We start from the raw sequence: 17,571 nt of genomic DNA, 5'->3' as shown, positions 1-17,571 counted from the left end.
AAAATCTAGAGCTCATGTCACTGGGCTGCAGAGATGCAGAGCAGTATATATATATATATCCCCCACCCCCACCCCTAAAAATCCCTAGAAGAAATATTGCATTTAACTCCATCATATATTTTTGCAAAATAGCCATGAATATTCAACTCTTTTAAAAAATAATTTTGCTTTCTGTGGGTATGCTTGTAACTGTGATGTATCCCCAGAAAGCAAATTTTAAAGTCTCCCTCAAGCAGGTATTCACAAAAAAAGCAATGAATGTAATATCTCAGCCTTCTTAAAGAGAGCACCTTGGCTGAGCGGTGATGATTCAGAGAAATAGCCCAGACTGTGAATATCAAACATTTGTGGAGGACCCTACAATGCAAACCATCCAAAGAATTTAAAACAACAACTTTGATATATATATATTTTTCAACCGCATGATCTTGGCTTCGTGTTCTGGAGTAGCAAAGGCTGGGCTACATGCCGTGGAGACGCTTTTCTCTTGTGAGTTATTTGCTCAGTTCCAGTGTCCACAAACAGCTTGGAAGTTACTTAGGACTTATAGCAAGCTGAGCAGCTGACGAGCTTGGAGGAATTCAAGTGCGGTTTGACAACATCGGGTTCAACGGGCTGCATTGGGTCGCTCTCGCTAGCAATGATGTGTTTCACCAAGCACCTGGAAGCTTCGTCGATGTTTATGTTTTCCTGCAGGTGAAGGAAAAAGAAGAAGAAGCACAAGTTAGACCTCGGATCCACCCAGTTCAGTATTGCCCACACTGACTGGCAGCAGCTGGATATGATTTCAGGATTGAACCAGGGGGTCTTCTGCTCACAAGGCAGCTGCTCTGCTACTGATCTACCCAGGAGGTTGGACTGGATGCTCTTTGAGGGACCTTCCCATCACCAATTTCACCAATTTTCTGCCAGTAGCCTTGAGTGCGTATTTATGGATCCAGCTGGAAGTGCTGGCTTGAAGAGTTAAGGCTTGAACAGTTTGGGACCTTGTTATTTTAAGGGCCACCACCTATTATTAAATTCCTATACCACCTTTCATCTGAAGACCACAGGGCAGTTAATGATATAAAAACACAAACATACACACAATAATGAAATCAATAACACTAAAAGGTAAAGGTAAAGGACCATCAGGTCCAGTCGTGTCCGACTCTGGGGTTGCGACGCTCATCTCGCTCTATAGGCTGGGGGAGCCAGCGTTTGTCCGCAGACAGCTTCTGGGTCATGTGGCCAGCATGACAAAGCTGCTCCTGGCGAACCAGAGCAGCGCACGGAAACGCCGTTTACCTTCCCGCCGGAGCGGTCCCTATTTATGTACTTGCACTTTGATGTGCTTTCAAACTGCTAGGTGGCAGGAGCTGGGACCGAGCAACGGGAGCTCACCCCGTTGCAGGGATTCGAACCGCCGACCTTTTGATCAGCAAGCCCTAGGCTCTGTAGTTTAACCCACAGCGCCACCACAGACATGCAAAGCTTCCCAAGTCTTTGATTGGCCTCCAAGGTCCTGTCCTCTGGCCCACCGTAATCATCAGACTGTTGTCTCACTAGCCGTCTCCCAGGAAGTGTGTAGGCCCCCTTTATTGGTGATGTCAAACTTTGCGTACTACCTCATCGGATTTTGTGGCTTTCACGCTGGGACTAATGTTTTTGCTGCTGCTGTTTTTAGTTGTTCTGACATTTATTGGCCTGTTTTTAATTCTGTTATATACCTGATGCATTGCTTGTCTGTCCTTGTGAGGGTTTAGCATGACAGGCAAGGTATAAATATCTGAAATGCAAACATACAAAATAAGGAAAGTGGAACTGACTGGAGTCTGAATAGCAAAGGCAGCTGAAGCAAACAAATGAACTCTGGGTTGGATTTAAGAATCCTGAACAGGCGCCTCACACCCACCCAGCAGCTGGGGGGAAATGGGGCATCCCATTTTTTCATGCAAGATCACAGCAGCCATTTTGAGTGTACACTCTCGCTCTCAAACCCAAGAAAAATGCTTTATTTAAGGCCATGATCTTGCACGTCCCCCCAAAAAAGTGCATTTTGGGGTGTCATGCAAGACCACACACCGAAAAAGCGTTTTTTGGGGGGGCAAGATCATGGTGCGGGTCATGTGACTCGCCCAGAAGCGCATCCCGGAAGATGCACGTTCCGGTTTTTAATCTGAAAGGGTTGGACAGTATGGGCTCTGCTTTCAGAATGGATCCATGAAATTCCTTACCACCAGGAAAGCTGGAGAAAATGTGGACACCCCTTTCTAAATGTGCCCAATCCAAGTTGGGGCTGCTCAGCGAATAGAAGCAAATCTCCCACCCATCTGGGATAGCTCAGTCAGTAGAGCATGAAGCTCTTTGGTTGTGGGTTCGAGCTCCTCGTTGGGCAAATGTTTACTGCACCTCAGGAGGTTGGACTAGAATACCCTTGGAGTCCCGTCCAACTCTATAATAATACCGTAATATTAATTAATATGAATTAATTAACACTCTGCCCATCTGGCTGGGTTTCCCCAGCCACTCTGGGCGGCTTCCAACAGGCTAAAACGTCAAACTTTAAAAATTTCCCTAAACAGGGCTGCCTTTAGATGTCTTCTAAAAGTCTGGTAGTCTGGTTTTTCTCTTTGACATCTGATGGGAGGGCGTTCCACACGGCGGGTGCCACTACCGAGGAGGCCTTCTGCCTGGTTCCCTGTAACTTGGCTTCTCGTAATGAGAGAACCGCCGGAAGGCCCTCAGCGCTGTATCTCAGTGTCCAGTCAGAACGATGGGGGTGGAGATGCTCCTTCAGGTATACTGGACCGAGGCCGAGAACTCTACAATTCTATGAGTCTATAATAGTTATTCTAGGGTAATTAATTCCATGGCTGCATTCAGAGATGCTTCTGTGTGGTGGACCCAGCCAGATATTAGCTCTTCATCGCTTGCACCTCACTGTGAAATTTAACAGCTTACACAGTGGCGACGGATGGAGAGCCGGCACCAATGATTTTCAACCTCCAAAGGACTTGAGTCTATCATACGACATTCTGAACAGACCTGCAAATTCCTTTGGTTGGCCATAAGTGATTGTCAAGGTGTCGTGGAATGCTTTGAGCTGAAGGCAACATGAGCAACTGATCTCTCCTTCGCTCTCTGAAAACTGGGTGGAGGAACCTTAAACACGTGAAGCATCACTGGTGCAAGATTCCTCAGCCTCATTTCAGGAGACGCCCCCCACCCCGGTCACTGCAGGACCATACAACATAGTCAACCCTATTCAGAAGCTCACACTTAAGAACCTAGGAAGAACTCAGGTAGGTCAGACCAAAGCCCCATCTAGCCTAGTATCCTTTTCTCACAGTAGGCAACCAGATGGAAAGCCCACACATTATTTGGAGGACCATGTGAAAGTAATATGACCCATAAATAGAAAACCCGAGCACTACCCAATTTGACTGGTACAAATTTTTCAAGCGCCTCAGAAGCCGAATGATTCGGAACCCGGACGCCGAAAACCAAAAGTGAATGCTTCTGTTTTTGAACATGCCTTGGAAGTCGAATGGCTTCCGAGGCATGTTTCTCCATCGAAATTGCCGACCGCCCATTGCTCCTCGGTTGTTGAACGTTTCAGAAGTCGAACGGTCTTCTGGAACGGATTACGTTCAACAACCAAGGTTCCACTGTACCATATCCATTTATCATGCATTTTTGGAAACGGAATACAAATTCTGCAGAAAAGCATAAGGTAAAGGTAAAGGGACCCCTGACCATTAGGTCCAGTTGTGACCGACTCTGGGGTTGCACGCTCATCTCGCATTATTGGCCGAGGGAGCCGGCGTATAGCTTCCAGGTCATGTGGCCAGCATGACAAAGCTGCTTCTGGCAAACCAGAGCAGCACATGGAAACGCTGTTTACCTTCCCACTGTAGCGGTTCCTATTTATCTACTTGCATTTTGACGTGCTTTCGAACTGCTAGGTTGGCAGGAGCTGGGACCAAGCAACGGGAGCTCACCCCGTCACAGGGATTCGAACCGCCGACCTTCTGATCAGCAAGCCCTAGGCTCAGTGGTTTAACCACAGCGCCACCTGGGTCCCTAGAAAACCTAGTAAAGGTAAAGGGACCCCTGACCATTAGGTCCAGTCGTGACCGACTCTGGGGTTGCACGCTCATCTCGCATTACTGGCCGAGGGAGCCGGCGTATACTTTTTGTCACCCATGGCACATTTGGGCACACAATTTTGGGATTTCTGTTCTGTTACTAGGACACACACCACAATGTTCAAAATTTCCAGGTTTATCGTTATTGAGCATTGTAACATTAACCTGAAGAGAAAATACGACACTTTACTGAATAGGCCTTCAAGCAATTTCAGGCTGCGGTTCAGAATTCGTCACCAATATTATTTTTGCATCTTTCATCCAGCTGTAAAGCAAACACACAACATTAATGCCTAGAGCTTTCAGTTCTAATACCCGAAATAAATCCTGTTACATCTGGGTGCCTTGCTTTCTTTGCTGACATAATGTGCCTTTATTAGTTTTAGTTTTCATGGGCTGTTTCTCACTTCCAAATGAAATGGTTTTGATGATTCTTATGGTCTAGGGATGTAAAGCTGTGTCTAGAATTTACACAGTCAAGCAGTTTATGGTAAGGTGGAATTGTGTGTCCTTTGAAACCCAGGGGAAACTGTATACTGGAAGTGCAACAGCAGAGATCATTCAGTTTGTAACTTAAGGGTTAATTCAATAAAGGGTTAATTCATTAAATATAGTGTGTTGGCTGACACTGGTGATTGCTGAATGCTCTCCCCCCCCCAACAAAAAAGACTTACCTGGTACCTACACAGTTAATATTTTTGGTTAAGGATGCCCCCACCGATTAAAAAACCTCCCTGTCTCGAATGGATCATTTTCATTGCCCTCATTTTCATTAAGATTCATACTGTAACTTGAGTTTTATTGCATTCTGTGACGCTGATTGTTTTATCGATTGCTGCTGTGTCAGCTGGAACCTTGGAAGCGTTCTGTCTGAAGGGTTTGGATGCAAATGCAGCGAACAAATAAACACTTTTAATTCCCACCCTCCGTTAACAGAGATTGCCCCAGGTCTTTGCCTTCTGTTCAACGGGCACCAAGGAAACGCGTGCGGGGGACGACAACACTTTGCAGAGACTTGTCCCCCTCTCTTGGGTGTGTTCTGTCAAAGGCCAGTTCAGAAGGCCAACATCCTATCACTTAATCGCAGCGACTATTTACATTGGCAGTCCTGCCCTTGGTAGCTCCAACTACTGACATCTATACAATGGAAAAGCAGAGGGTGAGGAACACCGCCCGCCCCGCCCCCCGGTCAAGGACAGACTCTCTTGGAGGAAGGTAAATCTGTCAGGGGCTGCACATGAGCAGAGCATAGCTGCCAAGTTATCCCTTTTTTACAGGGATTTTCCCTTATGCTGAATAGGCTTCCTCGCAAGAAAAGGGAAAACTTGGCAGCTATGGAGCAGAGTTGAAGCCAGCAGTAGTTTTTCCTCTGCATTTTCTCTGCACACCCACTTGAAATTATGCTAAGGCCTTCATGTTGCCCTGACGCAGAGCAATGCAAACTGTAGGGAATTCTTGGGGTTCACTGGAAGCTTATCTGGGATTGCTCCAGCAGAAGAGAAATCTGATTGGACTGCTTTTATTTTTTGGGGGGGGGGTGAGGGTGAGGTTTCTGGAAATGGGGAAGGGAAAGAAATTCAATTCAGATTGCATTTAAAGGAGAACCTACATAATTTTCACTCTCCAAAACAATGCACGAACTGAAACACAAACATCTTTCAAAATTTGTACTTCCCCGAATTTTGCAACACAGATCTCCACTCAAGCGGTGTGTAGAAAAATGCACGTTTTTGTGTGTGCATAAAAATGCATGTACAGTATAGATATAACCTTGTAGTAGGGGAAACTGCTTTGAAAATAATGTGAACATTAGGAGAAATTCACACTAAAATGATGATCAATTTTCATGAGAACTTAAAAAATTGCAAATTGATGCAGAAATGTGAGGAAACTGAATTTAAGATTGAGGGAAAACCAGATCAGAAACCAGGAAGATCAAGTATTTTTAAAAGACTGGTGTGTGTGTGTGTGTGTGTGTGTGTGTGTGTGTGTGTGTGTGAATCATACTTAAAAAGACCACTGAAAACAATTAAAATCATTGGCAGGGATACAATGAAACTTGTAATATGAAATGAACTTTGGAAACTATTAATATATAACTGATAGATAAAGGTAAAAGATGCAGAAAAAGAAAAAAAGATTATATATTTTTTGGAAATAGAACCCATGGAGGGAAGGGAGGAGGTCCAAAGATTCGAAAGGACCCTTTTATTTTAATGTTTTGAAATGGTTAAAGTTAAAATGTATAAATTTATGTAAAACCAATAAAAACATTTTTTTAAATAGAAGTTAAGATTGGGGGAAAATGAAAAAAAAAAGAGAAACCAACATTGACAGATTTACCCATCCCTATCCAATGATGCTGAAGAAGGGGCTTTCAGAGCTAGGAAAATGATATAAATCTTTAGTTCAGAAGAACTGCGACTCATAAACAGCCTGTATCCTGTTGCAATGGGAAGGACAGAGATGTTTCTCAGTCTGGACCTCTGGATTCTGAAATGAGGTGAAGGGTAGATAAACGGTTGCCATGGTCACTAGGCCTTGGCCTAGCAGGGACATAACAGACAGTGCCGGATTTACGTATAAGCTAAACAAGCTATAGCTTAGGGCCCCACTCTCTTGGGGGCCCCCCAAAAAAAAATTAAAGGAAAAAAACACCCTGGATGTACATTTCCAAAATATAAGATAAAAAAAATTAAAAGAAAACCTACATACAGCAACAGTGTTGTGTAGGCTCCTATGATGTAAGTAATGGGCCCTGACTGCTAGCCTGCTCCCTAAAATATCACTGGTTTGCTCATTTCTATATCAATTACTTTGATAAAATACATATTATGTTATGTGCAAATGGCTTTATATACCTATTAGGCCCATAAATTACCATACACCATATGTTCAACACAAAAAACAGTGACAATTTGTTGTTGACAAAGGACAGCTGGACATATAAAGGTCCCCATTACCTTCAGTAGCTTAGGGCCTCATCAAACCTAAATCCGGCCCTGGGGAACAGACCGTTGTCGGAAGAGTATACCTCCGATGGCTCTGGGCCCAGTGTAAGACCCTAAGACAGGCATCCCCAAACTGCGGCCCTCCAGATGTTTTGGCCCACAACTCCCATGATCCCTAGCTAGGAGTGCCAGTGGTCAGGGATGATGGGAATTGTAGTCCAAAACATCTGGAGGGCCGAAGTTTTGGGGATGCCTGCCCTAGGAGCACACTGGCCAAAACAAACAGAAGCTTTCATTAGCTGAGATGCATTCAGCTGGTTTTCTGCTAGTATATTTGCAATGAATTTTACGAAGTGTTTTCAGGCTCTGCTTATAGCCCTCTTGCCCACTGGTGCTCAGACCCTGTTTGAGGGCTTTCCATAGGCTTCTGGTTGGCCACTGGGAGAACAAACTGCTGGAGTAAATGGGGCATTGGTTCGAACCGGAAGACTCTCCTCATGTTCTCATGAAGCAGCTTCCACGCGTCAAGACGGAAGTGAAGCAGAACTGCAAAGGAAACCCACTGTTTCCTGAGTACCAACCTAATACTTATCTCTATGCGATAGTTCTGGCTATCTTATAACGGCTTCTTTAGAAAATAGCAGCAGAGCAAAGTGGAAATGCTCATGCGGGGGGAATAGTGCAGTGCAGTGGCAAACATGCTGGATTTGGAGTGGGGAGACCAGGATTCAGGTCCATTTCCTTCTCAGAGATGAAGCTCAGTGCATGCCCTCCAAAATCTCACAGCTGAACATAGGCATAGATCAGTCTGTGTCACCCTGGTGTCCTCCATCTGTCTTGGACTACCATTCCCATCGACCCCGGACAGCACTGGCGGGAGTTGTAGCCCCAAACAGCTGGCTATCATCCGGTTCACCAAGGCTGGCTCAAATCTTGAGTGCTTACAACACTTCTATTCTGCATCTCTCTCACACACACCCCTGAAGATACTACTTTGCCTGTTCATAGAATCATAGAATTGGAGAAGTAGAAAGGACCATGAGGGTCATCTAGTCCAACCCCCTGCATGCAGGAATCTTTTGCCCAATGTGGATCTCGAACCCACGGCCCCGAGATTAAGCTGCATGCTCTACCGACGGAGGGCACTGTACTCGCTGGGGGACACCCAGAACTTTACAAACAGACTCCTGCTTAAACCAATAGGATGCCCCCCCCCGACTGCAGCCCCTACCACCTAAAGCTGATACGGAGGGTCCCAACTCTCAGAGTAGATTTAGGGAATGGGGGCTGCAGGGAGAAAGTGTTTGTTGAGTATTTGGGGCACACTTGCTTAGAAAACACACAGTGGATCAAGGTCATTTCAGGGTGTGCAAGGCTCATGCATCTCCAATAAAACATTTTTAAATAAATGAAACAAAAAGGCAGATTTCACCCATATATATATTAAGTGGCTATTTTATCTTGCCGACATTCCTGTGTTCTTCTTTTTTAAAAATGGTTCCTATCCACCCCTGCCTCTAGGGATGGGGCAAGGTAGAAAACTAAGATAGTACCTGCATAACACCCAAATCTTTCTCTCACACATACACACCTGTATACACGAGGGGCTCCCACCCGTCCTTGTGTCACAACCCTGCCAGCTCTCCATCCTGCCCTTTACCCCGCATTCAGACTCACATATCCTCAACAGCTCCCTCAAGCAACCCACATCCCCCTCACAGTTTCTTCATCCCCCTCACATATCCTCATGGTTCCTCTGAGTTCCGCCATCCCTGCATTTTCCAAACTTTTGCTGTTGTTCAAAACTGCCATTTTAAAACCTGCTCTTCCCTTTCGATCTCCTCCTGCACCCCGATTTCATGCAAATCCAGGAATGTGATGCAGCACAGAATATCCTCCAGAGGGTGCTGCACTCTCACAGCCTTACATTTTTATTATATAGCAAGATAGCAACCTACAACCTCAAGGAGGAATACTGTATAGGAATCTGCCTTTTACATTGGTCCATCTAGCTCAGTATTGTCTACACTGACAGGCAGCGGCTCTCAAGTATTTTCGACAGGGAGCCTCTCCCAGCCCCACCTAGAGATGCTGTTAGGGATTGAACCGGGGACCTTTCGCATGCAAAGCTGATGAGTTACTACTGATCTGCAGCCCTTTTTTGTTGTTGCACGAACGGCAACAAAAACGGAGAAACAAATCAAGGCAGAGCATGGCATTGGCTGTGTGCCATGTGCGAGACGTTAGCAATAATTACTAGAACAGCTCATGTTTTAGACTCAGCTTATTTCAGGGCCTGCTACACAACAGCTAAGGTTAAGCTTACAAATTTATGTCTGAGCTCTCCCTGCCAAGATGTGGTGTTTCTTCCAAAATCTATAGCAACTGCAAGCAGATTCCCCTAAATCTCCAGAGAGCTAATTATGCAAGAAAAAAACGTTTCTGCTTCTTTTAGGCTGATGAAGACGCTGTGCAGGATATCCTTGACTAGGATCCCCCTGTTTTCATTTTGCTTATTAAAGCCATGTAGAGCCATGCTTTGGGGGGGGGTGTTGAATCCTTTCTCCCTGCCCCCTTCCTCGCCCATGTCAGTCACAGGGGAGGGAAATAAGATTGGAACAGTAAAAGTGCCTGTTTTATTTCGCTCAAAGAGCCAACATCAGCTTTAGGAATGGAGAAACCAGGCCACCACTTCTCTGAACTAACTAACTTTATTTATTTGCATTCCACGGACCACGATAACATAACAATTAGCAATAAATAACATAAAGAGAAATGCACATTAATGCAGCTCAAATAAAATGCAGAGTTATAACAACACTAAACAGTGTGAGTCTCTCTGTGAGTACGGCGATCAAAAAGCTCCAACAAAACAGCCACATTCAAAAACTTTGCGATCTGTGCTTGACATACTGGAGCCTTGAAGCAGACTGATCATAAGACACTCAAAAGAGAAGCCAGGAAGGAATTAATGGGATATAGTAGGTCTTTCCTAGTCTCTTGATAAAAAAACCATAGTAAAAAAAAGGGGGGGGAACATGAAAGATAGACTCAACCTCAACATTTAGGGATAGTTAACTTTCCCAAGTATGGCTTTCCATCTTTACAGATGGGGCACGGTACCAGCGAATAAGGGGCAATTCCTTGATGCCCTTGGAAATCGATATCCTGAAGCCCCTGTTCAGCAATTAATGTGACACCCTTTGGATCCCACAGTTCACAGGTAAGAGGGTGACAGACCTATTGAGCTAATTTTTGCACCACAGGCTTCAACCAAGGTGATTTGAAAGAATCAAACATGCCAAGGAAAACTCACAAGCAAGCTGTGATGGTAAGAGCCTCTCTCTGACAGATTCCTAGTGTGGAGGAAGCTTCAGATCCAACCCAATGGACCAGTTGAGAGAAGCATATATCTGTTTAATAAGTAGTAGTAGTAATAATAGGGACCCAGGTGGCGCTGTGGGTTAAACCACTGAGCCTAGGGCTTGCTGATCAGAAGGTCAGCGGTTCGAATCTCTGCGACAGGGTGAGCTCCCGTTGCTTGGTCCCATCTCCTGCCAACCTAGCAGTTCGAAAGCACGTCAAAATGCAAGTAGATAAATAGGAACCGCTATAGTGGGAAGGTAAACGGCGTTTCCATGTGCTGCTCTGGTTTGCCAGAAGCGGCTTTGTCATGCTGGCCACATGACCTGGAAGCTGTACGCCAGCTCCCTCGGCCAATAATACGAGATGAGCGCGCAACCCCAGAGTCGGTCACGACTGGACCTAATGGTCAGGGGTCCCTTTACCTTTACCTTTAGTAGTAGTAGTAGTAGTAATAATAAATTAATAATATATTATTATTTATATCCCGCTCATCTGGCCAGATCAGCGGCGGAGCTTCATGCTCCATCACCGGGGGCGGAGAGCAGGCGCGCTGCCCCCAGTGACGTGGTGCACGTTCTGGGGGTGGGGCGCGGCACGCGTTTTGGGGGCCCGGCGCGCCGTGTGCAGGGGTGGGGCGCGCCTTTTGGGGGCAGGGCGGGCAGCGGCGGTGGCACCCCTGGGATCGCGTCACTCAGGGCGTACCGCCCTGACCGCCCCTATCTTCCTACGCCCCTGGGCTGGGTCTCCCCAGCCACTCTGGGTGGCTCCCAAGAGAATATTAAAAACATAATAAAACATCAAACATTAAACATTTCCCTAAACAGAGCTGCCTTCAGATGTCTTCTAAAAGTCAGATAGTTGTTTATTTCCTTGACATCTGATGGAAGGGCATTCCACAGGGCGGGTGCCACTACCAAGAAGGCCCTCTGCCTGGTTCCCTGTAACTTGGCTTCTCGTAGCGAGGGAACCCCCAGAAGGCACTCGGAGCTGGACCTCAGTGTCTGGGCAGAACGATGGGGGTGGAGACTTCAGGTATACTGGACCGAGGCCGTTTAGGGCTTTAAAGGTCAGCACCAACACTTTGAATTGTGCTCGGAAACGTACTGGAAGCCAATGTAGGTCTTTCAGGACTGGTGCTATATGGTCTCGGTGGCCACTCCCAGTCACCAGTCTAGCTGCCGCATTCTGGATTAGTTGTAGTTTCCGGATCACTTTCAAAGGTAGCCCCACGTAGAGCACATTGCAGTAGTCATTGCAGTTGAGAGATGAGCAAGCTTTTGATACTGCATGCAGTTCCTGCACCTCTCGCTTTGTGAGAGCTGAGAAACAATGCAAGAAGTCTTCCACTAGTTATAGTTCCTGAAAGTATAGTTTGCCCAAACTAGGAAACTATGGTCAACAGCTTTTGAACAAGCCAGAATATTAAGCCAACTTCAAAGCAACACAAGGTACAACATTGACTTATAGCCTTTCCTTTGGCATACTAATATATGTTTTATTATTCTGGCTTCTTCTGAAGCTGGAAACAATAGCAACCAGGTTCAGAGGAAACAGGAAATGATGGTCAATGAAACTACTTTGTTTGCTCATTGATGTAATGGGGGCTGCATGTGCAGCCAAAAGCCCCAGTCAAAATCCAGGCTTCAAATGAATGAAGTCAATGCCATTGATATTCGGTGGTCAATTCTCAGCAGCCATAGCTGCTAGCCATTGATAAATTTGTTTCCCCCAAAGATGCCAGATCCTTTCTGAAAAGTCAGCAGCAGCCAACAATTTTTTTTTTTGCAAAAGAATTCCACATGTTATATTTTTATGAGTTCTATAAAGAAAAGCCGTTTATTCTTGGAGGCACCACCGCTAGACCTCGTGACAACAAATTATGTGAGAGAAATGTCTCCATCCTGTGACCAAGCACTTCCTTTGGTAGAATCATAGAATCTTAAGAGTTGGGAGCAACCCAAGGGGCATCTAGTCCAGCCCCCTGCAATGGTATGTCTTAAATCTGCTGCCTAAGTGGAACAGCTGTTGTCTGTGTTGGAGAGGCTAAATTATGGGGGGGGGGACCTTTCCTCCATAAAATAAATGAAAACTTGATTTTTCTCAACTCCGTAGTGGGTGGTTTCACTTTGCCGTGAGCCAAAGCACACTGGAGGCCTGATAGAGTTATTTAAGAGCTTGAAATAATTAGAATTTAAAATAAAAATAAAGATGGATGTAGTTAATTTGCAAGCTTACTCTGGTTGAGTCTGGAGGCACTTCTACGCGCACACACTCTCTCCTACTGAACTTACTAACTAATTTGGCTCCATTTGTGATACATTTTCAGTTCTCAGCAAACGGATCTTCATGCATTCAGGAAAGCCATTACTGAAAGTCACTATGTTCCTTGCTCTTGCTGTTGTGTATCCAAAGGAGTAAAAAGGAAATACTAACTGCAAGTAGCTTCGAGTGATGATGTCTGTGTAATAGTACCTGCCATATTGGAGGCAGCATAGGGAATGCAAGAGGGGAGATTGCTATTGTCCGAGAGCTTCCCATAAGCCTCTGGTTGGGTCTTTCCCCTGATCCTGCATTGCATGTATACAGAGTATGGCTAAAAGTGTGGGATGGGATCCATGAGAGGCAGTCAAGTACAACATTTCTTGAAATGCTAGAGAAGACATGCGAGGGAATGTTTGGTCCAGACAGTTGAAACTTCCTCTTCCTCCTGGCTGGAGCATCCTTCTTTTGCATGTGATAGAAGGTGGGCTTGACCTAACCTGTCTAGGTAACAAAAGGACGAGTCACGCAGTAAACCCCTCTCTTTTTGACTTCCTTCATTGTTTGACCAGCTTTTAGCTAGGACTGCTCTGCTAGCTCTCAGAAGCACTGGCATTATTCCTCCATATGGGGCAGATCCACATGTACATATTAGTAACTAAGTCTGCCTTCAGGAATCCAACTGTGAACTGATGTGAGTAAACATCTTTTATTGACTTTGAATAAGATCATCGTGTCTTTATTCTTTTAAGAGGGATTCAAGGGAACTTACCAGGAACATACAATTCAGTCTGAGACAGACTGAATTGTATAATAGTGAGAGGCTTACACGATCCTGCAACCAGCTATCTGCTGTGCATGTAAGAAAGGGGAATGGAGCTCTGCTGCATAAAGGAACCTGCTAGCGCAAGTTAGGAAGGATATTAATAAACAATATATCCTCTCCTGCCATCCTGAACATTTCCACAAAAAGCAGGTATGAGCACTTCAAGTTTTCAAGTCCACTTGCTTTTTACTAGAACTCTTGAGCTCCAACAACTGGAGTCAGCTGCAAAATGTTGCTTGGGGATGGTGGAGCCACTTATAAAATGGTGGCTTTGGGTATGGAACAAGTCGCCTATTGGGCTCCATGTGCCATGCACTTGATTTCCATATATATATTATGCATACAGCCCCTGAGAATCACTGTGACTTGTGGGAAGGGACCCCATCACTACCATAGTAGACTGGATTGCACAGCTGAGTAGCAGAAGCTGTTACAATATAGTAATTTATTTCACATAAATTGTAAATGCTTATATATGCATGTGTTTAAATTTGATTGGTTGGTAGGTGAATTCCAGAGAGTTCTCTAGTAGTTCTCGTGGGATTGGCTAACGTTGGTCACATGGGAGGTATCTAGCGAAGGAGAGACTCCATTTTAGGCGAGGCAAGGTGACTGTGTTTTAGAATCCACTGTGAAAACTGCTAAGTTGAATAGAGTGTGAGAGTGCTTCTTCTTCGCTTGGAAGAAAGAGAGCAAAGAGAGAAGATGAAAGTGGAAATCTCTCATGGGAGCTGCAAGGCTGGGTCTAACTGAGATACAGAAGGCTGAAAGTGCTGAGCTCTGGAAAGAGAGGAAAATACAGTTGTTTGGAAGTTAGAAGAAGAGACTGCAAGCCCATGCTTGGATAAGCATGTGACTGTAAATATTTTAATTTCCAAAGAAGGGTGTCGGTCATATACCGTGTTTCCCCTTTTTTAAGACACCGTCTTATAACTTTTTTTCCTCAAAAAAACACACGGTGGCTTATTTTCAGGGGGTGTCTTTTTTTTTTTTTAAAGTGCTGGTACAACTGGGTCCCACTGGCTCAGGACACTCGGTGCTCTCTTCCGCGCACATTATAAACACCACACTCTAGCCTACTGTGCTATCCAGGTTTTACTGTCAACCAGGCTGGCAGCAGCTCTCCAGGATTTCAAACTTGGGGGTACCTGGGGGTTAAACCTGGGATCCTTCTGCATACAGAGCACAGGGTGCTCTGCCACTCTGTTATGGTCTTTTCCATTTTCTGCCTCTTCTATTTTTTCCCTTTCCCCTCCTACCCATCCTGAGTCAAAGGCTTTCCTTCTATGGAGGCTTTTAAGCAGAGGCTGGATGGCCACCTGCCTCGGAGACAGATGTGCACACAGGGGCGGGGACTTTGTGAGGTGGATTTAAACCTTGTAGGATGCCGGAGCAGGAGGTACACACGAAGCTGCCCACCGTCATGTCGGTGTAGGTAGGACCGCGTTGGTTACAGTCGAAGCACTTGCGGTTGGGCGGGAGGCTGCTCATCTCCCTCAGCAGCTTCTGGTGCTTCTCCTCCTGCTTCCATGGCTTTGGAGGCGGCCGGGTGTGTGTGCGCGTGGAGGTATAGAGGCTGCTCCCCGGGCTCTCTCACGCCGGCCGAGGAATGAGGAGGGAGGCCGTGACCCGTCCCGCTCCGAGATGCTTGTGAGGGAAGCGCGAGGGGGACGAGGCTTGGGCCCATGCCCCTGGCGCGCGCGCGGCTGAATGACGAGCCGAAGCGGAACCTTTTCTCTGTGGGGGGGGGGAGACGCGCGCGCGCAAACACACACACACACACACACTGAGAGAGAGACACGCACAGGGAGAGAAAGAAAGAGACGCGCGCGCGCACACACACACAGAGACGCACGGGGGAGAGAGAGAAAGAGACGCGCGCACACACACACACAGAGAGATGGACGCACGGGGAGAGAAAGAAAGAGACGCGCACAAACACACACACAGAGAGACGCACGGGGGAGAGAGAGAGAGACGCGCGCGCACACACACACAGAGAGAGAGACGGACGCACAGGGAGAGAAAGAGACGCGCGCACACAGAGAGAGAGACGCACGGGGGAGAGAGAGAAAGAGACGCGCGCGCACACACACACAGAGAGAGACGGACGCACAGGGAGAGAAAGAAAGAGACGCGCGCGCACACACACACACAGAGAGACGCACGGGGGAGAGAGAGAAAGAGACGCGCGCGCACACACACACACACACAGACGGATGCACGGGGAGAGAAAGAAAGAGACGCACACAAACACACACAGAGAGAGAGACGCACGGGGAGAGAAAGAGACGCGCGCACACACAGAGAGCGTGCGGCTGCAGCGCTCACAAAGCAGCGCTGCACTTAGGGGAAGATGGCCAGGGAGGGGGGCTGCGGGGTCAAGGCAACGCGTGAAAGGGAGGGATGGCGAGGAAGAAGTGGGGAGTGAACTGATCGGGGCTTTAACATGCCCGCACGCGCAAAAGGGAGGCTCGGAATGTGAAGATCGGTTCTGGCTGCTTCTCTTAAAGTGCCACAAGTAACGAGCCTCTCTCTCTTTCCTCCTGCCGCTCGTGCCCTTGGTGCTCCGTGCGGCGCTGCTTCACGCTTTGCCAGCGCTGCAGCCGCCACCGCTTCCGGGCACCGACCCAACCCCGCAGGCTTCCTCCTCCTGCCGCGGCCAGCATTGCAGGCGCTGGGTCCTGCTGGCTGGTGCTCCGTGCGGCACTGCTGCGCGCTTTATTGGCACTAAAGCAGCCACCGCCGCTTCCGGGCACTGACCCGACCCAGCAGGCTTCCTCCTCCTGTCGCGGCCGGCATGCTGGGTCCTGCTAGCTGGTGCGGAAGTATGGCTTATTTTCGGGGTATGTCTTATAGCTCTCAAATGGTTAAAAACCCTGCCATGGCTTACTTTCTGACTACGTATTAAAAAGGGGGAAACACGGTATATGATTTGAGCTTCTTAGGTGCGATTTTGCTACCCTGACTTCAATGTTACCACATGCACAGACCCCTTAAACATTGCAAGGACAAGTTACCTTTGCTGAGGTTTCGAACCATCCCACGAAGCCATTCTCTTTGCAGAACTGCTCCATCTTGATGCCGTTGTTCACCAGCAGCTCTTTGCCCTGGTCGCATTTGTTTGCCAAGAGAACTGCCGGCACCGGTTTGCCATTGGGGAGACTCAGCTTAGTGTCCAAATCCTCCTTCCATTTGGTGACCGCTTCAAAGGTCGCCGGCCTCGTCACATCGAAGACGATAAACGCTCCCATAGCTTCTCGGTAATAGACTCGCGTCATGTTCCCAAACCTTTCCTGACCTAGAACGACAAAAGCACACACCGTTAAATGAATGCACACAAAGGAAGATCAATACTGAACAGATGGGGGAAATCTTTTGATTAGCTTGTTTTCTGGATTCAGGCTGGGTGCCTGAGAATTTGTTCTCCCTGAGAATATAAGCATTGCCTGGATGAATGTCACCCGGGGCTCATCTGGCCAGACTGCTTTGGGAGGTGCTGAGCTCACTGGATGTATTTAAAAGGAAGCTGGTTGATAATTCATCAGAGATGCTGTAATTGCAAAAATCCTACACTGAAATAAGGAAATGGCCCAGGACAGCTGATAACCAGGGATGCTAAGTATTTGAGTCCTTCGACCTGTGGAACTGGCAACAGTGGTGGGTATTCAGTGGATTAGGAAGGCTAGGCTGGTCACCTAAATGTTCCTTGGTGCTTCCTTCCCAAAGCCCAGGAAGCTTCTGTCTGTCTTAAGGAGGGAAGTGTGATGCCCACAAACATCACCACTCCCAAATTGCCCTTGTAAGCTGGTGCCTATTGACAGGACGGTGCTTTTTCCATCACTCGCCGAAAACCTTTTTTGTTCAGGCAAGCCTATTCAGACATGAACCTCATTTGCGGTATATATACATTAAAATCAGTATCATACCACTTTAAATAGTCAGGTCTTCTCCGAAAGAATCTTGGACTGCGGTTTGTCAAGGGTGCTGAGGGTGGTTCGGAGACCCCCTATTTTCAGCACAGAGCTAAAATTCCCAG

At 46.9% G+C, this 17,571-nt stretch overlaps 1 protein-coding gene across 2 annotated transcripts in view; it reads right to left on the bottom strand.

Annotated features, from left to right (window-relative positions):
* Nucleotides 1–381: 381 nt before the first annotated feature.
* The window catches only part of RAB38 (RAB38, member RAS oncogene family), a 29,984-nt gene continuing 12,794 nt past the window's right edge, over nucleotides 382–17,571 (bottom strand). Inside the window, exons 2-3 of one of the 2 annotated variants that reach the window (XM_035116112.3) lie at nucleotides 16,553–16,833; nucleotides 382–690 (exon numbers count right to left, since the gene is read on the bottom strand). In XM_035116112.3, the coding sequence (XP_034972003.1) occupies nucleotides 538–690; nucleotides 16,553–16,833 (434 nt within the window). In that variant the 3' untranslated portion in view covers nucleotides 382–537. Of the gene's footprint in view, nucleotides 691–1,708; nucleotides 1,769–16,552; nucleotides 16,834–17,571 lie in introns of those variants that run through there. The other variant, XM_088668421.1, reaches the window with a different exon arrangement.

The sequence above is a fragment of the Zootoca vivipara genome, chromosome 4 (assembly GCF_965207765.1).
Source record: "Zootoca vivipara chromosome 4, rZooViv2.hap1.1, whole genome shotgun sequence".
Lineage (NCBI taxonomy): Eukaryota > Metazoa > Chordata > Lepidosauria > Squamata > Lacertidae > Zootoca > Zootoca vivipara.
The sequence above is the reverse complement of the archived record's forward strand: the minus strand, read 5'-3'. Positions and strand labels throughout refer to the sequence as shown.